Source organism: Stegostoma tigrinum, chromosome 12, assembly GCF_030684315.1.
Source record: "Stegostoma tigrinum isolate sSteTig4 chromosome 12, sSteTig4.hap1, whole genome shotgun sequence".
In the NCBI taxonomy this organism is placed as follows: Eukaryota; Metazoa; Chordata; class Chondrichthyes; order Orectolobiformes; family Stegostomatidae; genus Stegostoma; species Stegostoma tigrinum.
The window spans coordinates 130,213-157,911 of NC_081365.1; the positions used below are offsets into that span (position 1 = coordinate 130,213).

At 43.5% G+C, this 27,699-nt stretch overlaps 1 protein-coding gene across 2 annotated transcripts in view; it reads left to right on the forward strand.

The window, feature by feature from the left end:
• The window catches only part of LOC125456989 (ubiquitin-associated and SH3 domain-containing protein A-like), a 163,566-nt gene that overhangs the window by 23,875 nt on the left and 111,992 nt on the right, over positions 1 to 27,699 (forward strand). For both annotated transcript variants that reach the window (XM_059650053.1, XM_059650054.1), the window contains 2 exons: positions 15,348 to 15,534; positions 21,219 to 21,417. In XM_059650053.1, the coding sequence (XP_059506036.1) occupies positions 15,348 to 15,534; positions 21,219 to 21,417 (386 nt within the window). The remainder of the gene's footprint in view (positions 1 to 15,347; positions 15,535 to 21,218; positions 21,418 to 27,699) is intronic.

Sequence of the window (27,699 nt, forward strand, 5' to 3'; positions counted from 1 at the left end):
TCTCACTGCTATCGAGAATCATCTTTGCTATCCTTTCCTCTACATCTCTGGAACTATTTGGAGGCCTATAGAAAACTCCCAACAGGGTGACCTCTCCTTTCCTGTTTCTAACCTCAGCCCATACTACCTCATTTGACGAGTCCCCAAACATCCTTTCTGCAACTGTAATACTGTCCTTGACTAACAATGCCACACCTCCGCCCCTTTTACCATCTTCTCTGTTCTTACTGAAACATCTAAATCCCGGAACCTGCAACAACCATTCCTGTCCCTGCTCTATCCATGTCTCCAAAATGGCCACAACATCGAAGTCCCAGGTACTAACCCATGCTGCAAGTTCACCCACCTTATTCCGGACGCTCCTGGCATTGAAGTAGACACACTTCAAACCAACTTCTTGCTTGCCGGTGCCATCTTGCTTCCCTGAAACATTATTTTGGACCACCCTACTTTCAACCTTCTCTATCGTCGAACTACAATTTTGGTGCCCATCCCCCTGCTGAATTAGTTTAAACCCACCCAAATAGCCTTAGCAAATTTCCCCCTCAGGATATCGGTACCCCTCTGGTTCAGGTGCATCCAAAGATTTTGAAGGGCATGAGTAGAAATTGCACATCATTGACTATAATATTTCTGTCTTCCCAGTACTCAGAGGAGGTGCCAGAGGTCGGAGAATTACAGTTCTGGTTTAAGAAAGGTTGTAAGGTTAATGAACATAGAACATAGAACATTACAGCACAGTACAGGCCCTTCGGCCCTCGATGTTGTGCCGACCTGTCATACCGATCTCAAGCCCATCTAACCTACACTATTCCATGTACGTCCATATGCTTGTCCAATGACGACTTAAATGTACTTAAAGTTGGCGAATCTACTACCGTTGCAGGCAAAGCATTCCATTCCCTTACTCCTCTCTGCCAGCAATTACAAACCAATCAGTTTAATTCCAGTGGTGGAGATGCTTCTATAAACGGTTCTTTGGAATAGAATTAGTAATCGTGTGGAAAAATGTGGGCTGAATAGAAAGAGGCAGCACAGATTTCTAAAGAGGAAATATTGTTTAGCTAACTTGCTGGAGTTTTTTGAAGAGGTAACAGAAAGGGTTGACAAGGGTAACACTGTTGATGTGGTTTACACTGATTTCCAGAGGCTTTTGATATAGTGCCATACAACAGACTTGTGAGGAAAGTTATAGGTCGTGGTGTAAATGGGGCATTGGCAACGTGCATACATCATTGGCTGTGATCGCAAACAGACAGTAATGGTCAATGGATACTTTTCCGGCTGGAGGAAGGTTTGTAGTGGAGTTCCATGGACGTCAGTTTTGGGATCCTTGCTTTTCCTGATGGAACATAGAACATAGAACAGTACAACACAGCCCAGGCCCTTTGGCCCACAATGTTGTGCTGACCTATTATCCTACTAAGATCAATCTACCCTGCATACCCTGCATTTTACTATCCTCCATGTGCCTATCCAAAAACTTAACTTAAACATCTCTAAAGTATTTGACTCCACTACCACTGCTGGCAGCACATTCCACACACCCACCACTCTCTGTGTGAAGAACCTACCTCTGACATCTCCCCTATACCTTCCTCCAGTCACCTTAAAATTATGTCCCCTCGTAATAGTCATTTCCGCCCTGGGGAACATGTCTCTGACTATCCACTGTATCTATACCTCTCATCATCTTGTACACCTCTATCAAGTCACCTCTCATCCTTCTTCACGCCAATGAAAAAAGACCTGGCTCCCTCAAACTTTCCTCATAAGAGCTGCCCTCCAGTCCAGGCAGCATCCTGGTAAATTTCCTCTTCACCTTCTCTGAAGCTTCCACATCTTTCTTGTAATGAGGTGACCAGAACTGAACGCAATATTCAAGTACAGAACTCAAAAGGATATTGACATGTTGGTAGAATGGGTGGATAGGGGATAGATAAGATTTAATACAGAGAAATGTGAGGTGATGCATTTCAGTGGGAAGAATATTGAAAGACAATGTACAATTCTAAAGGAGCTGCAAGAGCAGAGGGACCTGGTGAATATGCGCACAGACCATTGAAGGTGACAGAACAACTGGAGAGAGCAATTAATAAACATGCGGAGTCCTCACCTTTGCTAAATAGAGGCATGGAGTACAAGAGCAATGATATGGATGTTGAGCTTGTTAGACCTCAGCTGAAATATTGTGCATACATGTGAGTGCCACATTATGGATGTTGGAAAGATGCTTCCATTGGTAGGAGAGTCTGGGACCCAAGGGCACAGCCTTAGAGTAAAGAACATAAGAACATAAGAACTAGGAGCAGGAGTAGGTCATCCAATACCTTGAGCCTGCCTCGCCATTTAGTAAGATCATGGTTGATCTTTTTGACACTCAGCTCCACTTATTCACCCACTCACCATAACCGTTAATTCCCTTACTGGTCAAAAATTTATCTAGCCTTGCCTTAAAAACATTCAGTGAGGTAGCTTCAACTGCTTCACTTGGCAGGGAATTCCACAGAATCACAACCCATTTGGTGAAGAAGTTCCTCCTGAGCTCAGTCCTACATCTGCTTCCCCTTATTTTGAGGCGATGCCCTCTAGTCCTATTTTCACCTGCTAGCGGAAACAACCTCCCAGCCTCCACTTTGTCTACTCCCTTCATAATCTTATTTGTTTCTATCAGATCTCCCCTCATTCTTCTGAATTCCAATGAGTATAATCCCAGTCTACTCAGTCTCTCCTCATTTGTTCTATGTTCTAATGAGATGTTCTATGTTCTATTGAGACACATAAAATAATCAGAGGGTTAGATAGGGTGGATAGGGAGAGCCTTTTTCCTAGGATGGTGACGGCGAGCACGAGCGGGCATAGCTTTAAATTGAGGGGTGAAAGATATGGGACAGATGTCAGAGGTAGTTTCTTTACTCAGAGAGTAGTAAGGGAATGGAACGCTTTGCCTGCAACGGTAGTAGATTCGCCAACTTTAGGTACAGTTAAGTCGTCATTGGATAAGCATATGGACGTACATGGAATAGTGTAGGTTAGATGGGCTTGAGATCGGTATGACAGGTCGGCACAACATCGAGGGCCGAAAGGTCTGCACTGTGCTGTAATGTTCTATAATCCAACCCTCTCAACTCTGGAATCAACTGAGTGAATCTCCTCTGCATCCTCTCCAGTGCTAGTATATCTCTTCTCAAGTAAGGAGACCAAAACTGCACACAGTACTCCAGGTGTGGCCTCACCAGGATCCTATACAGCTGCAGCATAGTGTCCCTGTTTTTAAACTCCATCCCTCGAGCAATGACAGACAAAATTCCATTTGTCTTTTTAATCACCTGCTGCACCTGCAATCCCACCCTCAGTGATTCATGCACGAGGACATGCAAGATCCTATACACACAGCAGTGTGCTGCAATTTTTTTACCATTTAAAACATGGTCCATTTTGCTGTTATTCCTACAAAAATGCAAGACCTCACACTTATCAACATTGTACTCCATCTGCCAGACCTTTACCCACTCACTTAGACTATCTATATCCCTCTGCAGACTTTCAGTGTCTTCTGCACACTTTGCTCTACAACTCACCTGAGTGTCATCTGCAAATTTTGACACACCACAAGTCGTCCCCAACTCCAAATCATCTCTGTAAGGGAAGATCTTTTAGAACAGAGATTGGGATAAACATCTTCATCCAGAGAATGGTGAATCTATGGAATTCGGTGCCACAGAAGGCTGTGGAGGCCAGATCATTGAGTATATTTAAGACTGAGATAGATCGGTTCTTGATTATCAAGGGTTACGGGGAGAAAGCAGGAGAATGGGGTTGAGGAACTTATCAGCCTTCATTGAATGGTGGAGCAGACTCAATGGGCCGAATGGCCTAATTTTGGTTCCTATGTCTTCTGGTTTTATTATAGGAAAGATGTGAATGTAGTGGAGAGAGTGTAGACGTGATTCACAAGAATGGTTCCAGGAATGAGAAACTACCTGGAATTGTGATTGGGAGATTCAGGAGAGACATTCAAAAGGACATTGGATGATTTTTTGGATTGACATACTGTAAAGGGCAACTGTGGAAAATGCAAGACTTTGGCACCAGATAATATGCTCTTTGGAGAGCTGGTATATGTATGATGGGCTCCTTCAGCACTGTAACAATTCCATGATTGTTCTGTTTGATAAATGGCTTTGTTCTATTCGTTAAACCTGCTAGAAATTTAAAAGTATAAACATCTTCTTTATTGAAATCACAAGGCTATCCAGGCACTGCTCTGCAGAAAAATGCCTTCTTGCAACTAATGCATTTAGGTCACTGTTCCAAATTGATTTTCTGACCCTCTCAAAAACAACCTCCATTGCATGAAACCACACACATTTGCCCTCGTGTTGAAATCTAAATTCAAAAATGTATAAGCGCATTTCATGCATTTCATTGCAAAGTGCTGCAACAGTTCATCTCAGTGCAACTATGATATGATCTCACCACAAAATGTTAACAGCTCATCTGCACCACAAGGTCACAAACACTGCATCAGATAAAACCCTGCAAAAAAACAAATATTGGACCAATTACATTGCAAATGAAAAGAAGCAGCCGAAATGCTTAAGTATCTGACACATTGTTTAAATTTGTTACAGTGGTATAACTGTGGTTCACACAAGTGAAACCTACTCTTACTTCAATGGATGCTCATTGAACCTTGCCGGCTGCAAGGGTTCGGTTTGTATAGAATGAGAGCTGGAACACTGCTTTTGTGATTCTCGCAGTCACCACACAGATATACATATAGAAAATCAAATATTTAATTCTACTATAGAGAATAGCACCCAAAGTTTGCTTTGGGCAGACGTTCCACTGGCTAGACTTTGATTAAATTGCCCCTTCAAGCCATGAGGTATTCATATCACCTTGAGACCAAATTGCTACCTCCAAACAATAGACAATAGACAATAGGTGCAGGAGTAGGCCATTCGGCCCTTCGAGCCAGCACCACCATTCATTATGATCATGGCTGATCATCCACAACCAGTATCCTGTTCCTGCCTTATCCCCATAACCCTTGATTCCACTATCTTTAAGAGCTCTATCTATCTCTTTCTTGAAACTATCCAGAAACTTGGCCTCCACTGCCTTCTGGGGCAGAGCATTCCATATATCCACCACTCTCTGGGTGAAGAAGTTTCTCCTCAACTCTGTTCTAAATGGCCTACCTCTTATTTTGAAACTGTGTCCTCTGGTTCTGGACTCCCCATCAACGGAAACATACTTCCTGCCTCCAGGGTGTTCAATCCCTTAATAATCTTATACATCTCAATCAGATCCCCTCTCATCCTCCTAAACTCAAGTGTATACAAGCCCAGTTGCTCCAATCTTTCAACATATGATAGTCCCGCCATTCCGGGAATTGACCTCGTGAGTCTACGCTGCACTCCCTCAATAGCCAAAATGTCCTTCCTCAAGTATTGAGACCAAAACTGCACACAATACTCCAGGTGCAGTCTCACCAGGGCCCTGTACAGCTGTAGAAGGACCTCTTTGCTCCTATACTCAATTCCTCTTGTGAGGAAGGCCAGCATGCCATTAGCTTTATTCACTGCCCCAACCCCCATGAAGCCATCCCCTAACACCACAACAACCTTTACTGTTGATAAAGGTGGAGAGCACCAGGAAAACTTGAGAATGTATACTTTCAATCTCAAATTAATATGTAAAACTAAAGAATGCTGGAGAAACTCAGCAGGTCTGGTAATAATTAACATTTCAAATCGGGTGTATCTCTACTTCAGAATCTACAGAGCTCTGAAGAAGAGTCATGTTGAAAATGAAATGAACTTTCATTCCTACCTTATAAATGAAAGGACATGAAATTTCATCTTTTGCCTATTCACTATCCCACTTTCACTCTGGAGATCAAGTTTATGGAGTACAAGTTCTGCAGATTACATACCTTGGGAATCTGCTCAATAGGTGAGCTCAATGCAGTGAGTTTTTAAGTTCTGTATTTTAAAGTTTAAATAAGTTTAGTTATGAGGGTATAAAGTCACACCTGGCAAATGTGACCTGGGAAATTAGGTTATGACGGACATTTAAGGACATATTTCGTATCACTCAGCAAAGGTGAGAAAGAAAGATTCTAGTGAAGGATGCATCATCCATGGCGAGTGCAGGATGTTTCTTTTTAATAGACCCAACTTAGGAAGTTAAAGTTATCATCAAAATGAAATATCATGTGTACAAATCCACTAAGATTAGTGGCAATCAGAAGATTGAACAAAATGAAAAAAAGATGCAGAATATTACTGAAAAAAGAAAGGCAAAGTATAAGCGAAGGCTAGTTAAAAACATTAAAAAGGTAGTAAAAGATTCTACAAGTATTCAAAAAGGAAAAGAGCAAGTAAATTCAGAATTCCTCAGGCTAACCACTCTGGGTGAAGAAATTTCTCCTCATCTCGGCCCTAAAGACCTGGTTGATATCCTCAGATTGTAATCCCAGTTTTGAATTTCTTAATCCTTGGGAATATTGTACATGTGATTACCCTGTGGGCTACTGTCTAAAGGACCTTGCTGTTCATCTTGTAGATGGCACATACCGCTGCCACTGAGCATCAGTGGTGGACAGGGAAGGTCAGGCATGTATGTCTGTGACCAAGTTTGTGAGCCCCTCCAACTTTAATAAAGTAAGAATGGGTTTGAGTTGAATAAATTGGAGTTTGAGGTATGGGAAGAGAAATAATAGCTGAACACTGGGCTACCTTCAAAATGAGATGGTTAGGGCACATTCAAAGTATATTTTCTTGAGTGAGAAAAGTAAAGCAAACAGTGCTCCCTGGTTGACAAAGAAGTAGAAATTATGATAAAAAGAAAAGCATTCTTTTGGCAGGTGTCAGTAGAAAATACAATGCAGAGGCAGGCTGAATATTAAAAGCTTAAGAGGGCTGATGATAAAGCAAATAAGGAAAGCAAAGAAGGAATATGGAGAGAGACTGACGCCTAACAGAAAAGGGAATCCCAAAGTCTGCTGTAGATACATACATAGTATTAGGGTGATAAAGGGAGGAGTGGGTTCGATTAGGGACCTATACATTAAAACAGAGAGTGCTAGAGCAATTCATGAGAGCCAAAAGCATCTGCAATGAGAGAAACAAAGTCAACATTTTGAGTTAAGATGAGTTTCTTTGGAACTACAGGGGCTGGCAAATGTTGGTCTTTATGCTGATGACAATAGAGGAGAAGGAGTGAGTGGAACAGATGGTGAGAATGCCCAAAACAAAAGACAATGGGAGTGCAAATGACAGTACAAGAGCAAAATAGATGTTGAAGGAAGGTGTTATTGGCAGAAAATTGGTCAACTCAGCTGAAAGCAAACCTACGCAAAGATTCTACACCCAGAGAGTTGTGAGCGCTTGGAATACTTTGCCAGTGGAAGTCGTGGAAGCAGAGTCATTCGTGACATTTAAGCGACTGCTGGACATGCACATGGACAGCAGTGAATTGAGGGGAATGTAGGTTAGGTTATTTTATTTTTGGATTAGGATTATTCCACGGCACAACATCGTGGGCCGAAGGGCCTGTACTGTGCTGTACTTTTCTATGTTCTATGTTCTATGTTCTAAGACACTGGGAGGGGAAAAAGGGTTAAGTCAAAATGGAGGACAGTGTTCATGCTCTGAAGTTGTTGAACTCAACACCCTCCACAGAAGCTGCTAGACCTTCTGAGCTTTTTCAGCAATTTCTACTTTTGTCTCTGATTTCCAGAACCCGCAGTTTTTCAGATCTTATTTTGTTGAGATCAGTGTTGAGTTAGAAGGCTGGAAAGTGCCTAGGTGATGTGCTAATCCTTCAGTTGTGTTGGACTTTACTGGAGCACTGCAGCAAGCCCAGGGCATAAATACTAGTGTCACAACAAGATAGTTTATTGAACTAACTGGAGGATCAGGATCATACTTGCAGACAGAGTGCTCTGTAAGATATTATAAGGTATGATTCTGTAGGTATGTCTATATCAGGATGTTTTTGAAGGTTCTGTGAGATAATCTCCTAATTTCTCATTCCGCCCCAGATGTTAGTAAGGAGAACTTTGTGCAGTCAATGCAGCTGCTTCTGTCATTGTCATTTCTGGTGCCTATGTTGATGCCAGATGTCCATTTGGTGTCATTCCCTTCCCTAAGATTAAGATAGGTGAAGCACCAGGGTAATGATAATGCCACTGGGTCGGTAACCTAGAAGTCAAGGCTAATGATCCAAGAATAAGAGTTTGAATCCCACCCTGATAGTAGTGAAATTTTAATTCAATAAATTTTGGGATTAAAAGATGCTTGTCTATTGGCAACCACATAACCGTTGTTGATTGTTGTATAAAACCCATCTGATTAATTAATGTACTGTGGAGAAGGCAATCTACTGTCCTTACTTCGTCTGACCTACATGTGACTCCAGATCCAATGTAATGCCATTGACTCTTAACCGCTTTCTGGGCAATAAATGCTGCCCTTGATCACAATGCCCACATCCTGTAAATGAATAAAAAGGAACACTTTCTGTCCATACCACAATGTCCAGAGCTTAAAACCAGTAAATAAGACAGACTAGTCTGACTCACCTTCAAAATGGAGCTCCAATATTTCCCTTACACTCATTTCCAAGTACTGAAATTTTACTATCTTTGACTTTTAGACCTGCTCATACAGTGTGTTTCCTCAAAATGTTTCTGTCTATGTGACATTGACATAGCACAAGCCACACAGTAATTTGTCTAACTGCAAAGTGTTGATTCTTACCTATCCTCTGGATAATAATGAATGGGCAACATATGCCCATATCCCATTAACAAATAAAATACCTTGACTATTCAATGCTCTGAACCAAGGCAAGTTGCCTGCCTCTGCCTCTGCTCTGAAAGGCAATGGGAGCCACAGGGTGGGCAGCCTCTAAGTAAGTTCAAAGTGAGTACGTGCTGAGAAATGAAGCAAAGAGCCATATAACGCAATCTGTACAGATGCACAAGATGCATGCATGCCCTTTTGCACAAATTTTGCAAGTCATAAATGTCCCTGAGCTTCAAAATGAAGTTATGAATGGCTGAAGTGGTGTCTGAGTTTGTCCAAAGCACAGGGGAGGTGACAGTCTAATGGTCTTATCACTGCACCAGACTGTTAACCCAGAGTAATATTACAGGTTTGAATTCCACCATGGCAGATGGTGGGATTTGAATTCAACAAAGATCTAGAATAAGAGTCCAATGACTCTTAAGGAAAGAAATCTGCCATCCTTATCTGGTGTACCTACATGTGACTCCAGATCTACAGCAAGGTTTGGCTCTTAACTGCACTCAATGAGAATGGGCAATAAATCTGATCAAAACAGTAATGCCCTCATTCCACAAGTGAATATTTGGAACAAATTGTGGAAGAGAATGCTGGCTTTTTTAAAAAGATTCTATTGATCCTGGAACAATTCCTACAGATTGAAAGGAGGGAAATGTAATACCTCTATCTTAAAGGGAAGAGAGAGAAAAGGTGAAGATATACAGACCAGTTAACCAGTAACAGGGGAAATATTAGAATTTATTCTGAAAGATATGATTACAGAGCACTTGGAAAGCGTTAATAGAATCAGACAAAGTTTGCATGGGTTTAGGAAATGGAAAGCTTGCTTAAGTAATCTAGAGTTTTCTGAGGATGTAACTAGTAGAATAGACAAAGGAGAACCATTGGATATGGTGTATTTGAATTCAAGAAGCTGTTGATGATGCCCCCACACAAAAGGCTATTGGGCAAAATTAAAGTTTACCGAATTAAGGGTAACACACTGTCATGGATTTAGAATTGCTGAGAAATAGGAATCAGAGAATACTGGATCTTTTTCTATATGGTAGGCAGTGACAAATTGAGTACAGCAGGCGTTATTGTCTGGGTACCAGCTGACTGGGTGGGATTTTGAGCTGTGAGGGAGGTTCCAAGGTGATTTAAACAAGTTCAGTGAGTGGACAAACACATGGCAGATCCAGCATAACACGGATAAATGAGAAGTTACATACTTCAGAGTAAATTCTTTTTCTCTTGTGGGAAATGAATGTCTCTAGCTGGGCCAGCATTTATTACCTGGTTCCAGTTGCCCTGAAGAAGGTGTTAGTGAGCTGCCTTCTCAAAATGATGGAGTCTGTATGCTGTAGGTGGACCCACAGCCAGGAGGAAAGGAGTTCCAGCATCGGTGAAGGAACACCAATATATTTCCAGATCAGGATTGTGGGATGCTTGGAGGGGAACTTGCTCATGATGATGTACCCAAGTGCTGTCCTTGTCCTTCCAGATAGAATTGGTCATGGGTTTGGAAGGTGCATTATTTCAATGGTGATGTGTTCGGAAGGATGAACAAAGGGATCAAGGTATCCTTGTACACTGTCAATTAAAGTACACATGCAGGTGCAGCAAGTAATTAAGAAGGAAAATGGTGTATTGGCCTTCTTTGTAAGAGGATTTGTGTTCAAAAGCAGAGACATGAATGAAGCATACAATGTCCTCAGCTTTACGAAGAGGGGCACAAGGTACAAGAGCAGTGAAGTGATGTTGAACTTGCATCATGCACTTGTCAGACCTCAGCTGGACTATTGTGTACAGACGTGGGTGTCACATTTTAGGAAAGGTATAAATGCATCAGAGACAGTGCAGAAGCAATTTATGAGAATGGTTCCAGGAATGAGACACTTCAGTGGTGAGGATAGATTGAACAACATGGGACTGTTTTCCTTGGAATGATAAATACTAAAAGGTGATTTGAGAGAGATTTTCCAAATTGTGAGCAGGGTGGATACAGTAGATAATAATATAACATAGCCATAACAATCTGATCCCACACATTCCACATCTCCCAACCCAAGCCGCACCTCTATCTCCTACCTACTAACCTCATCCCACCTCCTTGACCTGTCCGTCTTCCCTGGACTGACCTATCCTCTCCCTACCTCCACACCTATACTCTCCTCTCCACCTATCTTCTTTTCTCTCCATCTTCGGTCCGCCTCCCCCTCTCTCCCCATTTATTCCAGAACCCTCACCCCATCCCCCTCTCTGATGAAGGGTCTAGGCCCGAAACATCAGCTTTTGTGCTCCTGAGATGCTGCTGGGCCTGCTGTGTTCATCCAGCCTCACATTTTATTATCTTGGATTCTCCAGCATCTGCAGTTCCCATTATCACCACACATTCCACTCACTGTTTGATAAAAATTTACAAACTAATCCTTCTTCACAAGCCCCAGGCTGATCACCTCTCTTTTTAATGTGGCTTCTGCCCATTCAGTTAATCTGTGAATGTCTCATAGAGTCGTCAAGGCCTTCAACTCAGAAAAAAGGCCCTTCAGTCCATCAAGCCTGTGCTAGTCAAAAACAATCACACAATCCCATTTTCTAGCTCTGGCCAAAGCCATGTACATCTGGCATTGCAAGTGCAGATCTAAATACTTCATAAATATGAACCATCAGACCATAAGCCCATCAGATAGAGGAGTGGAAGTAAGGCCATTTGGCCCATCAAGTCCACTCTGCCATTTAAATCATGGCTGATGGGCATTTCAACTCCACTTCCCTGTATTCTCCCCATAGCCCTTAATTCCTTGCGAGATCAAGAATTTATCAATCTCTACCTTGAAGACATCTAATGTCCCGGACTCCACTGCGCTCCGTGGCAATGAATTCCACAGGCCCACAACTCTTTGGCTGAAGAAATGTCTCCTCATTTCCATTTTAAATTTACCCCCTCTAATTTTAAGGCTGTGCCCACGGGTCCAAGTCTCCCCACCTAACGGAAACAACTTGCCAGCATCCACCCTTTCTAAGCCATACATTATCTTGTAAGTTTCTACTAGATCTCCCCTCAACCTTCTAAACTCGAATGAATACAACCCCAGGATCCTCAGCCGTTCAACGTACGTTAAACCTACCATTCCAGAGATCATCCATGTGAATCTCCGCTGCATACGCTCCAGGGCTAGTATGTCCTTCTTGAGGTGCGGGGCCCAAAATTGGACACAGTATTCTAAATGAGGCCTAACTAGAGCTTTATTAAGTCTCAGAAGCACATCGCTGCTTTTATATTCCAACCCTCTTGAGATAAACAACAACATTACATTTGCTTTCTTAATTACGGACTCTACCTGCAAGTTAACTTTTAGAGAATCCTGGACCAACACTCCCAGATCCCTTTGTGCTTCTGCTTTATGAATTTTCTCACCATTTAGAAAATAGTCCATGCCTGTATTCTTTTTTCCAAAGAGCAAAACCTCGCATTTGCTCACATTGAATTTCATCAGCCATTTCCTGGGCCACTCTCCTAAACTGTCTAAATCTTTCTGCAGCTTCCCCACCTCTTCAGTACTATCTGCCTGTCAACCTATCTTTGTATCATCGGCAAACTTCACCAGAATGCCCCCAATCCCTTCATCCAGATCGTTTATATATAAAGTGAACAGCTGCAGCCCAGCACTGAACCCTGCGGGACACCACTCGTCACCGGTTGCCATTTTGAAAAAGAACCTTTTATCCCAACTCTCTGCCTTGTGTCAGACAGTCAATCCTCAATACAAACCAGTAGCTCACCTTGAACACCATGGGCCCTCACCATGCTCAGCAGCCTCCCATGAAGCACCTTATCAAAGGCCTTTTGGAAGTCTAGATGGATAACATCCACTGGGTTTTCCTGGTCTAACCTACATCTTACCTCTTCAAAGTATTCGAAAAGGTTTTTCAGGCATGACCTCCCCTTACTATAAGACCATAAGACCATAAGACATAGGAGTGGAAGTAAGGCCATTCGGCCCATCAAGTCCACTCAGCAATTTAAATCATGGCTGAAGGGCATTTCAACACCACTTCCCTGCACACTCCCCGTAGCCCTTGATTCCTTTTGAGATCAAGAATTTGTCGATCTCTGCCTTGAAGGCATCCAACGTCCCGGCCTCCACTGTGCTCTGCGGCAATGAATTCCACAAGCCCACCACTCTCTGGCTGAAGAAATGTTGTCTCATTTCAGTTTTAAATTTACCCCCTCTAATTTTAAGGCTGTGCCCTCGGGTCCTCGTCTCAAATCTACTAAATCCATGCTGACTTGTTCTAACCCAATAGTGCACTTCCAAAAATTTAGAAATCTCATCCTTGACAATGGATTCTAGAATTTTACCAACAACCGAGGTTAGGCTAATCGGCCTATAATTTTCCATCTTTTGCCTTGATCCTTTCTTAAACAAGGGGGTTACAACAGCGATTTTCCAATCGTCTGGGACTTTCCCAGACTCAGTGACTTTTGAAAGATCACAACCAAAGCCTGCGCTATTTCCTCAGCCACCTCCCTCAGAACTCTAGGATGTAGCCCATCGGGGCCAGGAGATTTATCAATTTTTAGACCTTTTCGCTTTTCTAGCACTTTCTCTTTTGTAATGAGAAAGTATTAAGATTGTATTAATAGGAGTTTCGCCTCTATCACCCTTCGAGACAGTGAATTCCAGATTCCTACCATCCTCTGAGAAAATAACCTTTCCTTACATCTCCTCTAAACCTTCTTCCCCTCCTTAAATCTCTGCCCCCGGTCATTGATCCCCCCACCAACCTTCCTGAGTCTACCCTGTTTTTGCCCTTCATTGTTTCATACATCTCAATCAGGAGCACCCTAATCCCCAGTCATAGGCTCATAGAGTACAGACCATCAAGTCTATACTGGCGACTAAATCTATATTAATCCCGCTTGACAGCACTGGGCCCGTAGCCTAGTTTAATGTCATGACATTTCAAGAGCTCAACGAAGTTTTTTGTGACAGTTATGAGATTTCTTTTCTTAACCCCTCCACAGCAGCACATTCCGGACTCCCAGTATTGGGTGAAAATTCTTACCTTCAAATCTCCTTTCAGTTTTATATTATTTCCATCTTGTCATTGACCTTTCGACTAAGGGGAATAGCTGCTTTCCATTCACTTTGCCAAGGTGGCATGGTGGATCAGTGATTAGCACTACTGCTTCAATGCCTGGGGTCAGGGTTCAATTCCAGCCTCGGATGATTATACGTGTGGGTTTCCTCCAGGTGCTCCGGTTTCCTCTCACAGTCCAAAGATGTGCAGGTTAGGTGGATTGGCCATGCTAAAGTGACCATAGTGTTCAGGGATATGCAGACCAGGAAGGCTAGCTCTGTAAATGCAGGGTTACAAGGATTGGGTAGGCGGATAGGTCTGGGTGGGATGCTCTACGGAAAGTCAGTGTAAACTCAGGAGGCTGAATGGCCTCTGTCTGCAATGTAGGGATTCTATGCTCCTCATTATCTCACACATTTCTGTTGGGTTTCCCCGCAATTTTTGCTGCTCCTAAGCTTATCTTGCTTCTCTTCTTAACTAAACATCCTGGTGAGCCTCCTCTGTACCCCTTGAGTGTTATCACATTTTTCTATATTGTAGTGACCAGAACTACACACACTACTCCAGCTGTGGCCTAACCAAAGGTCTTTACTGCTCCTGGCTCTTGTAATCAATGCCATGACTGCTGAAGGCAGGTGTCCTGTATGCTTTCTTAACAACTCTATTCACCCATACTACTACCTTCAGGGATCTGTGGACAAGCACCCCAACATGCCTCTGTTCTCAGAGCTTTCTAGTGTTTTGCCATTCATGGCATGTCTTGTTACTTTTCCCAAAGTGCATCACCTCGTACTTAACACAATCAACACTAAACTGCTCCAAGGAATACTACATCAGTCTATCCAATCTTTCTTCTTAACTAATTTGGACTCCACAACTTCATACAATATTCTAGTTGTGACCTAACCAATATTTTGTACAGTTTCAACATAACTTTTCTATTCTATTTTGAGCTTTCGGCCTCTGCCATAAGCCTCCCTTCTCCTCTTTATAAAATCCCATAAATTCCTTGACAGCCAGAGTGTGCTGGATTTATTGGCCTTACTCTTTTTCTATATTGAACATGACAGCTGTGCACTCTCTGTATTTCCTTTTTGAATGTTTCTTCATGATATCTTACTCACACATTGTTCCCAGTCCTCATTATTTAGAAAGATAATGCAAAGCTAAAGTCCCAGTGCAATATCCCTTTGGGATGCCACTCACCTTCATTAAAAGTGAACTGGGTTGGGCACTTAGAGCAATTGTAGACTTGAGACACTACCTCAACATTTCCTCAAGTTGTGGATCCATGGCCCACTGACACATTCTCCACCCAGCCTTTGCAATTGGGCTATTTGACTTAACAATATGTTCACTGTGTCTACACTCATAGAAGCCCTTTGATTAAGATCATCGAATACAATTCAGTTGGAAGCGGCACTTCACAAACTGATGAGGCGTATTTTTCTCCAACAGGATATTCGCTCATCGTAGTGACCCCACTTTAGATGATCTCATCCCACAAGAGTATGTTCTGTACCTGTGCCCATCAGGTACACTCTGGGACAAGCTAATGGTCTTCTGGTCCAAAAGTCAACAACACTGCGGTCGGAATCCAGCACATGAAGTCTTCCCCCATGTTACTCTCTGCCACTTCTTTACAGTAAGGTCGCTTTGTATCTGTGGAATATTTACAAAAGTCTGTAATATTGCTAATATGATCTCAAAAGTTGTCTGATTTCATAGAAGCTTTAATGTGAAATGAGCAACAAAAAGCTGAGATTTCTAATGAGGGGAGGGCTGCTTGGAGTGAATGATTTCTTTGTGGTGTGATGCAGTGCTGTGAAAATGGCCAATTCAGCATGGCTACCTTTGCAGTTGTGTAGTCACAAACATTTTCAATTCAAAGCTGAGGCAGATTAGTTCTGTAGGCAGTAAAGGTTATGCTATTTTAACTTTCCCAATATAAAATGGAATTGTCATAGTTTTAAGGGGGAAGATTTCTTAAAATGTAGCCGGGGAGTTTTTGTATCAATGCAAGAAGGTTCAACGAGGGATGGAGCAGTGCTGGATCTGGTCCCGGGGAAGGAAACCAGATAAATGTTCAATGTGGCAGTGGGGGAACATTTAGGCAATAGGGACCACAACACAGTACGGTTCAAATTTGTTCTGGACAAGGAAAAAGATGGCCTTCAAAAGACACCTTTGGACTGGGGCAAGGCAGGTTTAAAATAAGGCAGGAATCTGACCACAGTAGACTGGGAACAGTACCGTGTAAGGTGAGTCTGCAGGCGCAGTGAGGTGCATTGAAAAGTAGCTAGGAAGAGTATCGGTCCAAGATGGAAATGCAGTAGCAATAAGTTCAATGAACCCTGGATGTCGAGGACAATTCAGGACTGAATAAAGAAGAGTAGGACTTTTGGCAAGCCCAAAGGGAGCACAGCTGTGGCCCTAGAGGAATACCTAAGTGCAAGAGAGAACTTAAGAAAGCAATCAGAAAAACAAAAAGGGAACATGAAAAAGGCTTGTAAGTAGGATTAGGTAGAATCTTGAAGTATCCTAAGGTATTTTATAAATAATTAAGGGCAGAGGCTAGACAAGGAAAGAGTAAGGCCCAATAAGGAGCAAGGGAGCAAACTGTGTGTGAAACCACAGGATATTGAAAGGGTGTAAAATGAATACTTCTCTTCAATCTTCACTCTGGAAAAAGAGAACACAGATACAGAATTCAGGAGAAGGGGCTGTGAGGAACTTTCACAGTTTCAGACAGGAAATGGGGAGGTATTGGAGGCTCTATAAAAACTGAAAGAACTACGGATGCTGTAAATCAGACAAAAAATAGAAGTTGCTGGAAAAGCTCAGCAGATCTGGCAGTATCCGTGGAGGGAAATCAGAGCTAACATTTGAAGTCGAGTGATCCTTCCTCAGAACTGCAGTTGACATATGCACTTGCTTTCATCAACCGTGACATGGAGCATCCGGCAAGGAGATAATGTTGAAACTATACAGAGCATTTGTCAGGCCACAGCTGGTGTACTGTGTGCAGTTCTAGTCGGCTCACTACAGGAAGGATGTGATAGTACTGCAGGGGGTACAGAGGAGGTTCACCAGGATGTTGCCTGGGATGAAGAAACTCACACTTGGAATATTGTGTCCAGTTCTGGTCGCCCTATTATAGGAAAGATGTGGAGGCTTTGGAGAGGGTGCAAAGGAGGTTTACCAGGATGCTGCCTGGATTGGAGGGCTTGTCTTATGAGGAGAGGTTGACTGAGCTCAGACTTTTCTCTCTGGAGAGAAGGAGGAAGAGAGGTGACCTCATCGAGGTGTACAAGGTAATGAGAGGCATGGATAGAGTCGATAGCCAGAGACTTTTCCCCAGGGCAGGATTGAATGCCACGAGGCGGTCATAGTTTTAAGGTGTTAGGAGGAAGGTATAGAGGAGACGTCAGAGGGAGGTTCTTCACCCAGAGAGTTGTGAGCGCATGGAATAGTTTACCAGCGGTAGTCGTGGAAGCGAAGTCATTCGTGACATTTAAGCGGCTGCTGGACATGCACATGGACAGCAGTGAATTGAGGGGAATGTAGGTTAGGTTATTTTATTTTTGGATTAGGATTATTCCACGGCACAACATCGTGGGCCGAAGGGCCTGTACTGTGCTGTATTTTTCTATGTTCTATGTTCTAAACTGAGCTATAAGCAAGACTGCATAGGATTGAATCGTTTTCTTTAGAGCACAGAAGACTGAGGGGGGATATGATTGAGATGTATATGAATATGAGGGTATGGAGAGAGTGAATAGACAGCAGCTGTTCCCCTTGGTTGTGAGGGCGTAATTTTAGGGTAAGAGGCAGTAGATTCAGAGAGGATTTGGGAAAAAAAATGTTTTCACTCAGCAGATGGTGGGAATCTGGAATGCATTGCCTTGGAGGATATTGGAGGTTGGAAATCTTATAAACTTTAAAAACCAGCCCTGATGCAGGGATAAACCTGAAATGTCGACTCTCCTGCTCCTCTGATACTGTCTGACCTGCTGTGTTCCTCCAGATCCACACTGTGTCAACCTTTAAAAAATATTTGAATGAGCACTTCAAATTATCATAACATTCAAGGATGTGGGACCAGTGCAGGGAATTGGAATGAGTGCACCTTCAGTGATAGCTATGTCAGTGCAGACGCAAGAGGCCACAGGACCTTTTCTGCACTGTCTGACGCCATTAACCCACTAATAGCACAGAGGCAACATCACTGAACTGGAGTTGTTCAGAATCCTTGGCAAATGGTATGGAGGCATGAGTTCAAATTCCATCTGAAATAAAAATCTCATCTCAGTACCGATGAACAAGAAATGACCAGACTATATTTTAAACCCCATCTGGTTCACAAATATCCTTCAGGAAGGAAATCGAAAAGGTCCTCCTTAACAATATCTGTGAAGAAATTGTGGAGAGCTGGAGAATAGTGTCTTGCAATGTTGGCAAAAGCAATTGCTGTATCACATTATGACATAATGTATTCTATGGTGTATCTACTAAAATAAGTAAGAGTCTTTGTGACCATGTGATGGGCTGAAGGGCCTCTTTCTTGCGATAAACATCTGATTCTATGACCTCATCTGGAGTGCTGAGTACAACTTTTGTTTTCTTGTTTAAGAAAAGGCAGAATTGTATGAGATCCATTAGCTTTGCACTTTCAGGAAGGAGAGAACTCATTCAGAGTGAGACACCGCACAAGTTTGTATATGGTTCAGGGAATTTGGTGTAACGTGGGAATTCAGTGCAAAGGGGAACAAAGGACTTCTTACTTGCTTTCCTTTTGGGTCATTGCTTGTAAGGTTTTTTTTAAATAAGATAAATTGCCCAGCACAAGAACGATATCACAGTAAACACTAAGTTCATTATTTGGTAATAGCTACGCATTTGACTATATTTTAGATAACAAAGTGTGGAGCTGGGTGAACACAGCAGGCTAAGCAGCATCTTAGCCTAAGATGCTGCTTGGCCTGCTGTGTTCATCCAGCTCCTCACTTTGTTATCTCGGATTCTCCAGCATCTGCAGTTCCCATTATTTCTGACTATCTATTTTAGGTTCCTTTCACATTGAAGTAAGTAGGGAAATATTTGCAGGCTACAAACGAAAAGACTTTTTAAAAATCATATTAAGAACTAAGTCATTAAAATAGAGATACCAGGCAGGGTGATATGTTGGTTCAGAGATAGTAGGAACTGCACATGCTGGAGAATCTGAAATAACAAGATGTGGGGCTGGATGAACACAGCAGGCCAAGCAGCGTCAGAGGAGCAGAAAAGCTGACGTTTCGGGCCTAGAACCTTCTTCAGAAAAGGTGGATAGGGAGAGGGTTCTGAAATAAATAGGGAGAGAGGGAGAGGCGGATAGAAGATGGATAGAGGAGAAGATAGGTGGAGAAGAAACAAACAGGTCAAAGAGGCAGGGATGGAGCCAGTAGAGGTGAGTGTAGGTGGGGAGGTAGAGGGGAGATAGGTCAGTCCAGGGAGGATGGACAGGTCAGGGTGCAGAATGAGGTTAGTAGGTAGGAGATGGGGGCGGGGTTTGAGGTGGGAGGAGGGGGATGTGTGGGAGGAAGGACAGGTTAGGGAGGCGGGGATGAGCTGGGCTGGTTTTGGGATGCGGTAGTGGGAGGGGAGATTTTGAAGCTTGTGAAGTCCACATTGATACCATTGGGCTGCAGGGTTCCCAAGCAGAATATGAGTTGCTGTTCCTGCAGGCTTAGGGTGGCATCGTTGTGGCACTGCAGGAGGCCCAGGATGGAAGTGTCATCCATGGGATGGGAGAAGCAGTTGAAATGGTTTGCGACTGGGAGGTGCAGTTGTTTAGTGCGAACCGAGCCTAGCGGTTCTGCAAAACGGTCCTCAAGCCTCGTTTGGGTTTCCCGATGTAGAGCACGCCACAACAGGAGCAGCGGATGCAGTATACCACATTAGATGTGCAAGTGAACATCTGCTTGATGTGGAAAGTCTTCTTGGGGCCTGGGATGGAGGTGAGGAGGGAGGTGTAGGGGCAGGTGTAGCACTTCCTGCGGTTGCAGGGGAATGTGCCGGGTGTGGGTGGGGCTGGGGGGGAATGTGGAGCGGACAAGGGATTCCTGGAGAGAGTGGTCCCTCTGGAAGGCAGATAAGGGTGGGGAGGGAAAAACGTCTTTGGTGGTGGGGTTGGATTGCATGTAATTACCCTCTCCTATACTTAGCCATTCCCTGCTGGGGAGAATGTATCTGATTGCAGCTGTGGCTTTCATCTGAGAGACCATACACTCCAACAGTATCCAATACCATGCACTTGTTTGAGAAGGATTATCATGGGGGACATCTGCACTGCCTGCCTGTCCCACCTGAAAGTTTCTCATCTATCCTCAGGATGGAAGTTTCCTCTTGTGAAGGGAGATGAATCTGAAGGATCCTGTTTCAAAAGGAATGCCTCCACATGTAAAATTGATAAGGGGAGAAATAGATTATTTCAGGTGATTATGAGTCTTTGGAAAAAGACTACCTTAAAAAGTGATGCTGTATTTTTCAGGCAGAGGCAGTTATTTCCGTGATGAACAAGGGAAATACAATTTATTGGAGATACATAGTAATGTAAAATTAAAGATACAATGAGATCAACCACAGGAATAGCAGAGCAAGCTTGAGGGCTGAATAGTCTCCTCCTGCAACTAATTCTTGTACACATGATTTTGTTTGTCTGGATGAGTGCAGCCCCAAAAACACTCAAGAAGCTTGACACCATCTGGAACAAAGCAGCCTCCGCTTGATTCACATTACATCCACAAACATCCATGCCCTCCACCAACGATGTTCAGTAGCAGCAGTGCGCACTATCCACAAAATGCACTGCAGAAATTCACCAAAGATCCTCAGAGGGCACTTTCCAAACCCATAGACACTTCAGGACAAGGGAAGCAGAACCAAAAACAGAAATTATTGGAAAAACTCAGTAGTGCTGGCAGAATCTGTGGAGAGAAATCAGAGTTAGCATTTTAAGTTCAGTGACCCTTCCTCAGAATTGAGGCTACAGATACAGTTCCCCTCCACCACCACCATCCTGACTTGCAAATTTCTCTGCATTTTTTCACTGCCGCTGGATCAAAATTCTGGAACTCCCCCTCTCTCAACGGCATTGTGGCATGCCTGCAACAGACTGCAGTGGGTCAGCTCAACACCACTTTTCCAAGAACAGTTACAATAGACAATAAATGTTAACCCAGACAACAATGTGCACATGCTGTGAATTTATAAAAAAAGATGCTATTTGAAGTTGCAGGCTCTGAATGGGCCAGTGGCTGGTGTAATTAATGGTATTTCTAATTGCAGTGTGAAGACAGTAAAGTGGAGAATTTGTATGAAGCACTGAAGAAAGCAGGAGACAAGTTTGCAGACCGTTTCCCATCCTATCTCTCTCTGAGTTTTCACTCAACCCCAAGTTATATTGGATACTTCATTGATGAAGCAAGTGCCGATATCATCAAACAGTTTGCTCTCGCCTTTGCAGCAGAGGCGAGAGCTTTGGCAGGTAAGGGACAAGGAGTTTTCATTTGTGTCTCACGAAACATGAGATCATACTGAGGATATAGAGAGTGGTTCAGCTTCTCTCAGGCTTTGACTAACCTTTGATTATCTGTTTACACTATACACATATGTGGGTAGTAGAGAGCATTCTGAGAAATTTGCTGGTTCGGTTCTAGTTGCATTCAAGCCCCACTGGCAGCAGGCATCATTGATGACTGTTATAGAACAAAGAAAATTACAGCATAGGAACAGGCCCTTCCACCCTCCAAGCCGGTGCGATCCAAATCCTCTATCTAAACATGTCACCTATTTTCCAAGGATCAGTATCCCTCTGCCCCCTGCCCATTCAATTATACGTCTAGATACATCTCAAATGACACTATCGTTCCCGCCTCTACCACCTCCACTGGCAATATGTTCCAAGCACTCACCACCCTCTGCGTAAAGAACTTTCCACGCAAATCTCCCTTAAACTTTTCCCCTCTCACCATGAAATTGTGATCCCTAGTAATTGAGTCTCCAACTCTGGGAAAAAAGCTTTTTGCTATCCACCCTGTCTATACCTCTCATGATTTTGTAGACCTCAATCAGGTCCCCCCTCAATCTTTGTCTTTCTAATGTAAACAATCCTAATCTACTCAACCTCTCTTCATAGCTAACACCCTCCATAACAGACAACATCCTGGTGAACCTCCTCTGCACCCTCTCCAAAGCATCCACATCCTTTTGGTAATGTGTTGAACCAAAGTCCTATACAACCATAACATGACCTGACAGCTCTTGTACTCAATACACCATCCGATAAATGAAAGCATGCCGTATGCAGAGTCTTTTTTTTCTATACCTATAAATTAGTGCTGTCTGCAAATAACATTTCTGTTAACAGTAAAACATGAACATTTAGGTCAATATTTATCTACTCACATTTCTTAGTGCTCCCTTGACCAGAGTCTCTTTGACTCAGATTCTTGGGAAAAGAGGGCACTTTTGTCAATCACTTTCTGATCAAATAGCCATGTGATTGGGCACTACTGTTGGCACCTGGAGCATACTCATCACAATGTTCTCAAGGTGAGGCAGCAGTTCCAGCAGGGTTAGTGCTGGATGCTTAATCCAGAGAGTGAGGTACTGTTTTGGGAATGCTGTTTCAAATTCCACAATGGTAGATGGTGGAAATTGAATTTAATAAAAAAAATGTAATTAAGAGACTATTGCGATCATGAATCTATTGTTGATTATTGTAAAAGCCCATGGGATTTAATAACATCCTTCATGGAAGGAAACAGCCATCCTCACTTGGTCTGACCTATACTTGCGGCGGCACGGTGGCTCAGTGGCTAGCACTGCAGCCTCACAGCACCAGGGACCCAGGTTCAATCCCACCCTCAGCTGACTGTCTGTGTGGAGTTTTCACATTCTCCCAGCATCTGCATGGGTTTCCTCCGGGTGCTCCAGTTTCCTCCCACAGTCCAAAGACATGCAGCTTAGGTGGATTGGCCATGCTAAATTACCCGTAGTGTTCAGGGATGTGTAGATTTGGTGGGTTATATGGGGGATGGGCCTGGGTGAGATCCTCTGAGGTTCAGTGTGGACTTGTTGAGCCGAAGGGCCTGTTTCCACACTGCAGGGGTTCTATGATTCTATGATATATGTGACTCCAGAGCCAGAACAATGTTGTTGACTCTCATCTGCCTGTGGATAGTAAACTCTGGCCTGGCCCCCATCCCATGAATGAATAAAAGGTGATGGTCATGATAAGTGTTCAGTGAAGGATGCCCTCGGGATGCGAGCTACCAGCACTGGAAGAAGAAAAGACAGAAATTGAAAAGGAAGATGCCATAGTTCAAGTCCTCCTCATTTGCTGCTCTGTGCCTCATGGACAAACAATGACAAGCAGCTTCAGGAAATGGAGGATCAGCATCTTCCACGCATCCTGTAGGAATGATCACAGAAAAAATAATTAAATTCCATCCCTGGGAATAAGGGTTGCTGATGGCCATAAAAAGGGAAATGTCCTGTGAAAATGGGAATTTTTTATTAAATAAAAACCAAAAGAACTGCGGATGCTGTAAATCAGGAACAAAAACAAAGTTGCTGGAAAAGCTCAGCAGGTCTGGCAGCATCTGTGGAATCCTCCTTCTGAGGAAGGGTCACCGTCCCCGAAACGTTAACCCTGTTTTCTCCACCACAGATGTCGCCAGACCTACAGAGCTTTCCTAGCAACTTTGGTTTTGATTCTGGAATTTTTTATTATTCACTCATGGGACATGGCAATTGCTGGATGGCTAGCATTTCGTGCCCATCCCTAGCCGCCCTTGAGAAGGCGGTGGGGAGCTGCCCTCTTGAACTGTTGCAGTCCTCCTGCCCTTAAGGAGGGAATTCCAGGATTTTGACCCAGCGACAGTGAAGGAATAGCGATATATTCCCAAGTCAAGATGGTGAGTGACTTGAAAGGGAACTTGAAGGTGGTGGTGTTCCCATGTATCTACCATATATATCTTTGGTGAATTTCTGCAGTGTAGATAGTACACACTGCTGCTACTGACAGTTGTTGATGGAGGGAGTGGATGCTTGTAGATGTGGTGTCAATCAAGTGGGCTATTTTGTCCTGAATGGTGTCAAGCTTCTTGGCTGTTGTTGGAGGCTTCACTCATCCAGGCAAGTGGGGAATATTCCATCACACTCTTGACTTGTACCTTGGAGATGGTGGACAGGCTTTGGGGATTCAGGAGGTGAGTTATTTGCTGTAGTATTCCCAGCTTCTGACCTGCTCTTGTAACCACTGTGTTTATGGAACATAGAACATAGAAACATAGAACATAGAACAATACAGCGCAGAACAGGCACTTTGGCCCTCGATGTTGCGCTGACCTGTGAAACCAATCTAAGAGCATCCCCCTACACTATCCCATCATCATCCATATGCTTATCCAAGGACTGTGCCTCCTCTATCTCTTCGGACTGCATGCACAACTTCCCACTATTGTCTTTGACTGGCCCTAATCTTACTAGAGTCATTCTTTACTTCCTGCATACCTATATAAAGCGTCAGGGTTTTTCTGGATCCTACCTGCCAAAGACTTTCTATGTCCCCTCCTGGCTCTTCTTAGCTCTCTCTTTAGGTCCTTCCTCACTAACTTGTAACTCTCAAGCTCCCTAATCAAGCCTTCACACCCCATCTTTACATAAGCCTCCTTCTTCCTCTTGACAAGAGATTCAACTTCTTTAGTAAACCACGGTTCCCTCAGTCGACCACTTCCGCCGTGCCTGAGAGGTGCATACTTATCAAGGACACGCAGTTCCTTGAAAAAGCTCCACATTTTAATTGCACCCAACCCCTGCACTTTCCTTCCCCATCCTCTGCATCCTAAATCTTGCCTAATCGCCTCATAATTGCCTTTCCCCCAGCCATAGCTCTTGCCTTTCAGCATATATGTATTCCTTTCCATCGCTAAAGTAAACAAAGAACAAAGAACAAAGAAGCCTACAGCACAGGAACAGGCCCTTCGGCCCTCCAAGCCTGCGCTGATCAAGATCCTCTGCCTAACCTGTCATCTATTTTTTAACAGTCTGTGTCCATTTGCTTGCTGCCCATCCATGTACCTGTCCAAATGTATCTTAAAAGACACTAACATGTCTGCGTCTACCACCTCCGCTGGCAACGCGTTCCAGGCACCCACCACCCTGTGTAAAGAACTTTCCACGCATATCTCCCTTAAACTTTCCTCCTCTCACTTTGAACTCATCACCCCTAGTAATTGAGTCCCCCACTCTGGGAAAAAGCTTTTTGCTTTCCATCCTGTCTATACCCCTCATGCTTTTGTAGACCTCAATCAGGTCCCCCCTCAATCTCCGTCTTTCTAATGAAAATAATCCTAATCTACTCAACCTCTCTTCATAGCTAGCACCCTCCATACCAGGCAACATCCTGATGAACCTCCTCTGCACCCTCTCCAAAGCATCCACATCCTTTTGGTAATGTGGCAACCAGAACTGTACACAGTACTCCAAATGTGGCCGAACCAAAGTCCTATACAAGTGCAACATGACCTGCCAACTCTTGTACTCAATACCCTGTCCAATGAAGGAAAGCATGCCATATGCCTTCTCGACCACCCTATTAACCTGCGTTTTCACCTTCAGGGAACAATGGACCTGAACACCCAGATCTCTCTGTTCATCAATTTTCCCTAGGACTTTTCCATTTACTGTATAGTTTGCCCTTGAATTTGATCTTCCAAAATGCATCACCTCGCATTTGCCCAGATTGAACTCCATCTGCCATTTATCCGCCCAAATCTCCAGTCTATCTATATTCTGCTGTAATTTCTGACAGTCCCCTTCACTATCAGCTACTCCACCAATCTTAATGTCATCAGCAAACTTGCTGATCAGACCACCTACACCTTCCTCCAGATCATTTACATATATCACAAACAACAGTGGTCCCAGCACAGATCCCTGTGGAACACCACTGGTTACAGGTCTCCAATTTAAGAAACAAAACCGAATTGTGGTCACTATCACCAAAAAGTGCTCACCTACCTCCAAATCTAACACCTGGCCTGGTTCATCACCCAGTACCAAATCCAATGTGGCCTCTCCTCTTGTTGGCCTATCTACATACTGTGTCAGGAAACCCTCCTGCACACATTGGACAAAACCTGACCCATCTATAGTACTCGAACTATGACATTTCCAGTCAATATTTGGAAAGTTAAAGCCCCCATAACAACTATCTGTTACTTTTGCAATTTACTTGTCAATTACAGAAAATAATCCCAGAACAAGTGACAAAATGTTATCCACTAATCACCAAAATCAGACTTTTTGCTCTTAGTCTGTTTTCCTGACAAATCACAATGACCAAAGAAAGTTCTTTGTAATCTATCTCCTCCAGACACTTCTCAGCTTCTGGATCTAGTTCCCGAGTTGTCATAGCACCTCCTGAAAGCTGCCTGTGGATTCAGCTTCACTCCCACCGCTTTAACTAACCCCACTCCTCAGGTATTTATCTAGTAGCTCCTGACACTGTTCACTCCCAGGTGTGTCATGCTGCCTCTGCTGTCACTGAACCTTGGACAGTACCTTTAAATACACCAAAGTATCTGGACAATGAGTTCAGGACGCTGGAAAATCCCAGCAATTTGCTTCTACAGGGATAGCACTATCAAAACTGGAGAATGTAGCCCTTATCTGAATGCCTCCACAGGGCTGTAATCTGAGGTGGATATAGTGCACCAAAAAGTGGCTTGAAATGGAGGCACTGATTGATGTGGAACTCGCTCTGCAGTGTCTTGAGGTCTTGCTGGAAGTCAAAGGGGATTGAGGACAATTGCAAGGGATGACCACAAGTAGTCAATTAGAGGATTCCACAACTGAGCACAACAATGAAACATCACCTTAGCACAGGCCAAGTCATCTGCTGATTCACTTGTGATAAAGGAGGTTTTGAGCTGAGAGGAGGACTTGACTGTAGAAGAGCTATTGCCTCACCAGGCTGCCTCATAGAATTAGGCCATCTCTTTGTAAACTTGCCAAGGTATATTGACTCATGGCAAGAATGGAAGACTGAGGATTTTGCTCCACATTCAGGGTCCTAGTTAGCCAGAGTGGTGGAAAAAGCATATGGATGAGAATCTTGGAATCTCCAGCATCTGCAGTTCCCATTATCTCTGATATGGATGAGAAGGTTTGCTTCCGGATACTCTATTCTGACTGTCAGATGGGTGTCTATGCAGAATGTTTCTTCAGGTGGAATTAGCAGAACTTCTGATTGTGAGTGCTATTATAGAGCATTGCAATGTTCAGTGAAACAGTTACATAATAGGATTAAACATTTGGCAGTCAATATTTATTTTATGCCATAGACTGAGATAGGTGTTGAGAGCTTGAATTAAATCATTGCATTTTAATGTTTCTTAATAGAATAGAATCCCTACAGTGTGGAAATAAGCCCTTTGGCCGAACAAGTCCACACCAACCCTTGGATCATCCCAACAGACCCATCCTCCTATAACCCACACACCTGTGAACACTATGGGCAATTTAGCATGGCCAATCCACCTAGCCTAAACATCTTTGGACTGTGGGAGGAAACTGGAGCACCCAGAAGAAACCCATGCAAACACGGGGAGAATGTGCAACTCCACACAGACAGTCACCTGAGGCTGGAATTGAACCCAGGTCCCTGGTGCTGCAAGGCAGACGTGCTCTCCACTGAGCCACCATGCCGCCCCTTCTACTGTGCAATTCCAGAGCAACTAGAAACACAGAAAGAGAGAAA